At 53.3% G+C, this 8,895-nt stretch overlaps 1 protein-coding gene across 1 annotated transcript; it reads right to left on the bottom strand.

The window, feature by feature from the left end:
- Window positions 1-740: 740 nt before the first annotated feature.
- On the bottom strand, window positions 741-1,508 carry LOC121836328 (the record flags this gene model as incomplete). Its single annotated transcript, XM_042291201.1, has 1 exon — window positions 741-1,508. A coding segment is annotated over exon 1 (768 nt), but the record flags the coding sequence as incomplete, so codon positions are not given.
- Between the last annotated feature and the right edge of the window lie 7,387 nt (window positions 1,509-8,895).

Below are 8,895 nucleotides of genomic sequence, written 5' to 3'. Positions count from 1 at the left end.
CACATTTCCAAGTCAAGTTGTTATATGATCAATACATGACTTAGTTATCTTACAACCGTAATATTCTTCGCTCTTGTAATCTAGTATTACGTTCTCTAGAGGAAAGGAAGAAAGAACATCTAAATAATTAGAAACTCCGTATTTTGTTTCGTCCGAAATATCAATATTGAAATAACCAGCTAGTAGAATATGATGGTTGTTATCGAATTAGCGAAATAGGACAGAAAATTCCTCACAGAACATGTTTATGTTTAAATGAGGCGGTCGATAAACCGCGCACACAATATATGAAGACGAAGATTTGTGAATCGAGACTGCGCAAACTTTTGCGTGGACCATGGATACGTTTATCCTATCTGAAAACCAATTATTTTTTACAAACATCAATAAACCACCTCCCCTTTTTTCTTCACGACACAGACAATATGAGTTGAAACCAGCTAACGTCAATTACGAACACGCTTTTTCGTCCACACTAATTTCGCTCAATATTAATACATCCAGCGATGCCAGTCTTCCAGATAATAAAACTAAAAGTCCGTCCCAATGCCTGCGCAAGCTTCGCACATTTACATGCAGAAGTCTAAGCTCTACATTACTGCAGCTACTCTCCGTCTGCACTCGCGCCCTATAAAGGTCCCATTCGCGTATGGAGTCGAAAGTGTTCTCCATTGCTACGTTAGTTTAGTTAAATCTCTTCCACTTTCGATACGGATGGCACCAGCGCCTTCTTTCTGCCGTACGAAAATCTTGCCATTTCTCATCCACACAAACTTGTACGCCTTTGCTCTTGCACATTCCCTAGTTTGCCAAAGTAGACCTTTCAGTGTTTTGGTTAAATTATCGTTAATGTAAATATTTTCATTTCTTAGTGTCACTCGCTTCGTCATCCACAGGTCCCTCGTTTTTCTTTCCGCAAACCCGATAAGAACCGGTGGTATTTTCCTTTCCCTCGACCTAAGTCGGTGGGCAGCCTCAATGTCCTCTGTGCCTGGTTGCGGAAGGTCGAGTTTGGCAACTAGGTATTTGAGAACGCCTAATACATTCTCGTTGGGTTGCTGTACGATTCCATGGATCTCTACGTTTTTCCGCCTGGAGTACTGTTCTGCGTTATCTACTGCTGTTTTCAGGTCTCGAATTTGAACATCCTGCTCCGCCACCCTTGCTTCTAGTTCGCCCGTCCTCTTTGTTAGTTCTGTTATTGTAGCGCTTTGTGTGTCTAATCTTCGCAGAACTTCATCATACTTTGCTGACAGGTGGTTCATGGCGGTGCCTATTGCGTCGACTGTTTTCCCGTGGTGATCTAACTTCGCAAATATAGTACCGCCTTTACCAGTCTGAGTCTCCAACGCTTTTTCAATAGATTCTATTCTGCCCAAGACGTCCATGAGTCGCTTGCTAATGTCGTCATTTTGAGCTACTATCTTGTCCAGATTCCTCTCGCGAGTGCTCAGTGACGCAGGCTGTGTCGGCGACCCCCCATCTGGCGTCTGTTGGTCGTCAACCATGGTGGACTGACGGGCTGCATGGAGTGTGCATGTATTGCACTTCCATGCGGTACGCCTCTCTGGCGACAGAGCCATCAGAGCCTTTCTGGTCACACCTGAGCACTTTCCAGTATGATAGGCGTGCTGACACTCTGAACATGCCAAAACAATACCATCCAGCGGCAAAGACTTAAGACACGCGATGCATTCACTATGCATGGCCGTGGCGGACAAAATAGCGGATAAAGGGGCAGACCAGCGAAATGCAATTTGTACACTCCCGCGGAATGCAGAAGGATGAATGCAAGCTTACCTAAAACCCAAAAAGGCACAGCTTAGTACTGGCTCAGAAGCACTTCGCTGGTCTGCGACGTGTCCCCTTGCGATCGGTGCTTAAGTAGGCGGCGAATCCAGAGATGCTCGATGCCCCCGTCTGCAGATAACAACGGCGCCTGCACCGCAGTCCGCCGAAACTTGCACGGCCCTGCACTGCCGATGACGGGGCAGTGACGCGATGATGTTGCGTAGCTTCCTGGATCCTCGCAACTTGCGCTGAGACGACGGCTAGCGGCGGTAGGCCGGTCAGCTGCGTTGCTTGCTGCCGCGTTTCGCCACCTAAAACCCAAAAAGGCACATCTTAGTACTTGCTCACAAGCATTTCGCTGGTCTGCGACGTGTCCCCTTGCGATCGGTGCTTAAGTAGGCGGCGAATCCAGCGATGATCGATGCCCCCGTCTGCAGATAACAACGGCGCCTGCACCGCAGTCCGCCGAAACTTGCACGGCCCTGCACTGCCGATGACGGGGCAGTGACGCGATGATGTTGCGTAGCTTCCTGGATCCTCGCGACTTGCGCTGAGACGACGGCTGGCGGCGGTAGGCCGGTCAGCTGCGATGCATGCTGCCGTGTTTCGCCGCCTAAAACCCAAAAAGGCACAGCTTAGTACTTGCTCAGAAGCATTTCGCTGGTCTGCGACGTGTCCCCTTGCGATCGGTGCTTAAGTAGGCGGCGAATCCAGAGATGCTCGATGCCCCCGTCTGCAGATAACAACGGCTCCTGCACCGCAGTCCGCCGAAACTTGCACGGCCCTGCACTGCCGATGACGGGGCAGTGACGCGATGATGTTGCGTAGCTTCCTGGATCCTCGCGACTTGCGCTGAGACGACGGCTGGCGGCGGTAGGCCGGTCAGCTGCGATGCATGCTGCCGTGTTTCGCCGCCTAAAACCCAAAAAGGCACAGCTTAGTACTTGCTCAGAAGCATTTCGCTGGTCTGCGACGTGTCCCCTTGCGATCGGTGCTTAAGTAGGCGGCGAATCCAGAGATGCTCGATGCCCCCGTCTGCAGATAACAACGGCGCCTGCACCGCAGTCCGCCGAAACTTGCACGGCCCTGCACTGCCGATGACGGGGCAGTGACGCGATGATGTTGCGTAGCTTCCTGGATCCTCGCGACTTGCGCTGAGACGACGGCTGGCGGCGGTAGGCCGGTCAGCTGCGATGCATGCTGCCGTGTTTCGCCGCCTAAAACCCAAAAAGGCACAGCTTAGTACTTGCTCAGAAGCACTTCGCTGGTCTGCGACGTGTCCCCTTGCGATCGGTGCTTAAGTAGGCGGCGAATCCAGAGATGCTCGATGCCCCCGTCTGCAGATAACAACGGCGCCTGCACCGCAGTCCGCCGAAACTTGCACGGCCCTGCACTGCCAATGACGGGGCAGTGACGCGATGATGTTGCGTAGCTTCCTGGATCCTCGCGACTTGCGCTGAGACGACGGCTGGCGGCGGTAGGCCGGTCAGCTGCGATGCATGCTGCCGTGTTTCGCCGCCTAAAACCCAAAAAGGCACAGCTTAGTACTTGCTCAGAAGCACTTCGCTGGTCTGCGACGTGTCCCCTTGCGATCGGTGCTTAAGTAGGCGGCGAATCCAGAGATGCTCGATGCCCCCGTCTGCAGATAACAACGGCGCCTGCACCGCAGTCCGCCGAAACTTGCACGGCCCTGCACTGCCAATGACGGGGCAGTGACGCGATGATGTTGCGTAGCTTCCTGGATCCTCGCGACTTGCGCTGAGACGACGGCTGGCGGCGGTAGGCCGGTCAGCTGCGATGCATGCTGCCGTGTTTCGCCGCCTAAAACCCAGAAAGGCACAGCTTAGTACTTGCTCAGAAGCACTTCGCTGGTCTGCGACGTGTCCCCTTGCGATCGGTGCTTAAGTAGGCGGCGAATCCAGAGATGCTCGATGCCCCCGTCTGCAGATAACAGCGGCGCCTGCACCGGAGTCCGCCGAAACTTGCACGGCCCTGCACTGCCGATGACGGGGCAGTGACGCGATGATGTTGCGTAGCTTCCTGGATCCTCGCGACTTGCGCTGAGACGACGGCTGGCGGCGGTAGGCCGGTCAGCTGCGATGCATGCTGCCGTGTTTCGCCGCCTAAAACCCAAAAAGGCACAGCTTAGTACTTGCTCAGAAGCATTTCGCTGGTCTGCGACGTGTCCCCTTGCGATCGGTGCTTAAGTAGGCGGCGAATCCAGAGATGCTCGATGCCCCCGTCTGCAGGTAACAACGGCGCCTGCACCGCAGGCCGCCGAAACTTGCACGGCCCTGCACTGCCAATGACGGGGCAGTGACGCGATGATGTTGCGTAGCTTCCTGGATCCTCGCGACTTGCGCTGAGACGACGGCTGGCGGCGGTAGGCCGGTCAGCTGCGATGCTTGCTGCCGTGTTTCGCCACCTAAAACCCAAAAAGGCACAGCTTAGTACTTGCTCAGAAGCATTTCGCTGGTCTGCGACGTGTCCCCTTGCGATCGGTGCTTAAGTAGGCGGCGAATCCAGAGATGCTCGATGCCCCCGTCTGCAGATAACAACGGCGCCTGCACCGCAGTCCACCGAAACTTGCACGGCCCTGCACTGCCAATGACGGGGCAATGACGCGATGATGTTGCGTAGCTTCCTGGATCCTCGCAACTTGCGCTCAGACGACGGCTGGCGGCGGTAGGCCGGTCAGCTGCGATGCTTGCTGCCGTGTTTCGCCGCCTAAGACCCAAAAAGGCACAGCTTAGTACTTGCTCAGAATCATTTCGCTGGTCTGCGACGTGTCCCCTTGCGATCGGTGCTTAAGTAGGCGGCGAATCCAGAGATGCTCGATGCCCCCGTCTGCAGATAACAACGGCGCCTGCAGCGCAGTCCGCCGAAACTTGCACGGCCCTGCACTGCCAATGACGGGGCACTGACGCGATGATGTTGCGTAGCTTCCTGGATCCTCGCGACTTGCGCTGAGACGACGGCTAGCGGCGGTAGGCCGGTCAGCTGCGATGCTTGCTGCCGTGTTTCGCCGCCTAAAACCCAAAAAGGCACTGCTTAGTACTTGCTCAGAAGCATTTCGCTGGTCTGCGACGTGTCCCCTTGCGATCGGTGCTTAAGTAGGCGGCGAATCCAGAGATGCTCGATGCCCCCGTCTGCAGATAACAACGGCGCCCTCACCGCAGTCCGCCGAAACTTGCACGGCCCTGCACTGCCAATGACGGGGCAGTGACGCGATGATGTTGCGTAGCTTCCTGGATCCTCGCGACTTGCGCTGAGACGACGGCTAGCGGCGGTAGGCCGGTCAGCTGCGATGCTTGCTGCCGTGTTTCGCCGCCTAAAACCCAAAAAGGCACATCTTAGTACTTGCTCAGAAGCATTTCGCTGGTCTGCGACATGTCCCCTTGCGATCGGTGCTTAAGTAGGCGGCGAATCCAGAGATGCTCGATGCCCCCGTCTGCAGATAACAACGGCGCCCTCACCGCAGTCCGCCGAAACTTGCACGGCCCTGCACTACCAATGACGGGGCACTGACGCGATGATGTTGCGTAGCTTCCTGGATCCTCGCGACTTGCGCTGAGACGACGGCTAGCGGCGGTAGGCCGGTCAGCTGCGATGCTTGCTGCCGTGTTTCGCCGCCTAAAACCCAAAAAGGCACTGCTTAGTACTTGCTCAGAAGCATTTCGCTGGTCTGCGACGTGTCCCCTTGCGATCGGTGCTTAAGTAGGCGGCGAATCCAGAGATGCTCGATGCCCCCGTCTGCAGATAACAACGGCGCCTGCACCGCAGTCCGCCGAAACTTGCACGGCCCTGCACTGCCAATGACGGGGCAGTGACGCGATGATGTTGCGTAGCTTCCTGGATCCTCGCGACTTGCGCTGAGACGACGGCTAGCGGCGGTAGGCCGGTCAGCTGCGATGCTTGCTGCCGTGTTTCGCCGCCTAAAACCCAAAAAGGCACATCTTAGTACTTGCTCAGAAGCATTTCGCTGGTCTGCGACATGTCCCCTTGCGATCGGTGCTTAAGTAGGCGGCGAATCCAGAGATGCTCGATGCCCCCGTCTGCAGATAACAACGGCGCCTGCACCGCAGTCCGCCGAAACTTGCACGGCCCTGCACTACCAATGACGGGGCAGTGACGCGATGATGTTGCGTAGCTTCCTGGATCCTCGCGACTTGCGCTGAAACGACGGCTAGCGGCGGTAGGCCGGTCAGCTGCGATGCTTGCTGCCGTGTTTCGCCGCCTAAAACCCAAAAAGGCACATCTTAGTACTTGCTCAGAAGCATTTCGCTGGTCTGCGACATGTCCCCTTGCGATCGGTGCTTAAGTAGGCGGCGAATCCAGTGATACTCGATGCCCCCGTCTGCAGATAACAACGGCGCCTGCACCGCAGTCCGCCGAAACTTGCACGGCCCTGCACTGCCAATGACGGGGCAGTGACGCGATGATGTTGCGTAGCTTCCTGGATCCTCGCGACTTGCGCTGAGACGACGGCTAGCGGCGGTAGGCCGGTCAGCTGCGATGCTTGCTGCCGTGTTTCGCCGCCTAAAACCCAAAAAGGCACATCTTAGTACTTGCTCAGAAGCATTTCGCTGGTCTGCGACATGTCCCCTTGCGATCGGTGCTTAAGGAGGCGGCGAATCCAGAGATGCTCGATGCCCCCGTCTGCAGATAACATCGGCGCCCTCACCGCAGTCCACCGAAACTTGCACGGCCCTGCACTGCCGATGACGGGGCAGTGACGCGATGATGTTGCGTAGCTTCCTGGATCCTCGCGACTTGCGCTCAGACGAAGGCTGGCGGCGGTAGGCCGGTCAGCTGCGATGCTTGCTGCCGTGTTTCGCCGCCTAAAACCCCAAAAGGCACATCTTAGTACTTGCTCAGAAGCATTTCGCTGGTCTGCGACATGTCTCCTTGCGATCGGTGCTTAAGTAGGCGGCGAATCCAGAGATGCTCGATGCCCCCGTCTGCAGATAACAACGGCGCCCTCACCGCAGTCCGCCGAAACTTGCACGGCCCTGCACTGCCGATGACGGGGCAGTGACGCGATGATGTTGCGTAGCTTCCTGGATCCTCGCGACTTGCGCTGAGACGGCGGCTGGCGGCGGTAGGCCGGTCAGCTGCGATGCTTGCTGCCGTGTTTTGCCGTCTAAAACCCCAAAAGGCACAGCTTAGTACTTGCTCAGAAGCATTTCGCTGGTCTGCCTGCGGTGAGCGAGGGAATGCGGGACCACCGCTGCGAGAAACAACCGGAACGGTCGGTTAGGGAGGGACCCTATACTTGGGCGTCATCTCTCCCCATATGAGTGAAGCGCTCGGTGCGCCGAAAATATTGTGACCTCCGCGTCGGACAAAGAGTCATCGCCTAAATGGGTTTCTTTCACCGTAGTTTGTACTTACTGCCGCGTCACTCAGAAGGTCTTCTAATATATTTTCCCTGCTGTCAGGGTAAACTTTCCATTCCAAGGCCATAACAGTGCAGGATTGCTCTTAGCATTATCAGCGTGTCAAAATACTTGAAAGCAGCAACACACAGCAGTTACTCCATCGAGGATCGAGCATTCTTTTTGGCGAATCGCCGTTATTCCGTTCCTAAAGAGGTGCAGGAAGAAGGTGGCAGGCACTTGGAAAGCTGACCCAGATGAAAGGTCTTGTGATGCCGATCAGAATAGGGAGAGCATTTATTTTACATGTCAAGCTGCCTCGCAGCATTAATCATAAAAATCAACGTCGTGTTCGGCTTGCAGAAACGCCAATGTAGACCCAGAAAACAATGACAAAGTGGTAATTTTCGCTCAATCCTGGAGTTTTAAGGAGGGTGTCTTGACTGTTCCCATCAAGAATCTTGTTTTTCTTTACCACGTCTCCGAGAATGTCTTCCGCCGGAAGAAGGAGGCTATTCACAAACAGACGGATTGCAACAACAACCTCCACGCAAAATCATTAAAGCAGCTGCAGCTGTTTTCTTCCCGCACCCTGATTCAATCCACAGCAGTTTGATTAGAATGTTTGTCGTGATGCGCATCCCAATTTTCTTAAGAAGGTGAGCAGGTGCCAGCATCAAAAACGAAAGAATGCCTAGTAAACAAAGAATTTTGCGAATGCGTCGACTGCCAGGAAGTAGATTAGTTTGTGTTTTTGCCTTTCCGGTACGATATAAATGTGAATGTTTTTATGCGGTAGCATTATGATATTCGTCATAGAAGTCTGTCTATAATCTAGGTATCTGTATTGTGGCCTCTAACGCAATAGGCAGAGGGAAGGCGGAGTTCCTGGTGCCCCGCTAAATTTAGCGGAAAAACAATGTCACGTGACCTTTGCACCGATGCATGTTTCCCGCTAAATTTAGCGGAAAAATTGACATCTGGTCATCGATGCACCAATTCAGTTTCTCTGCTAAATTTGGAGGGAGAATTGTCGGTGCAACATATGCACCGATTCAGTCTCCCCGGGAATTTGCGGAGAAAATTGATGTCATTTATTCTATGCACCAATTCAAGTTCCCCGCTGAATATAGCTGAAAAATTGAGGTCACGTGACCCCTGCATTAGTTAGGTTTCCCGCTACGTTTCGCGGAAAATTGACGTCACGTGACCTGATATCCATGGACCTACGGAAAAATTAATTTTCCCCGCTAAATTTAGTGGAAAATTTACGTCATATGACCTATGCACCCAATCAGGTTCCCCGCTAAATTTAGCAGAAAATTGACGTCACGTGAGCGATGCTCTAGTTTAGTTTCCCCGGTAAATTTAGCTGATAAATAAAATGAATAAAATAAACTGTTTACTCAAAATCTCCTTCGTCGTATTCACTGTGAGCTGCTTCGTGAGTTTCATAACGCATGCTATCGCCATTCCTAGACAACCAACACTAGTTGTTTCTGCGGCATTTTTTAATGAAAGAGAGTATGGGCAGATAGGTAGAACAAATTAATAAGCCTAATCAACGTTTTTCTAGAAGATAAATATAATTACTTGTTTCATTTCCTTCTAGATTTTTTATTATAAGTTTTATTATTATTCTTGTGAGCTACAATTTTACCTTTGAGGAGGCTGAAATGTTGGCCTGAATATGCCAAGTTGCCTTATCTTTCTACTATTCTAAATG

This window comes from Ixodes scapularis, unplaced genomic scaffold (assembly GCF_016920785.2).
Source record: "Ixodes scapularis isolate PalLabHiFi unplaced genomic scaffold, ASM1692078v2 PGA_scaffold28__5_contigs__length_5199819, whole genome shotgun sequence".
Classification (NCBI taxonomy): Eukaryota; Metazoa; Arthropoda; class Arachnida; order Ixodida; family Ixodidae; genus Ixodes; species Ixodes scapularis.
Note: the sequence above shows the minus strand (reverse complement) of the source record. Positions and strands in the feature narration are given on the sequence as shown.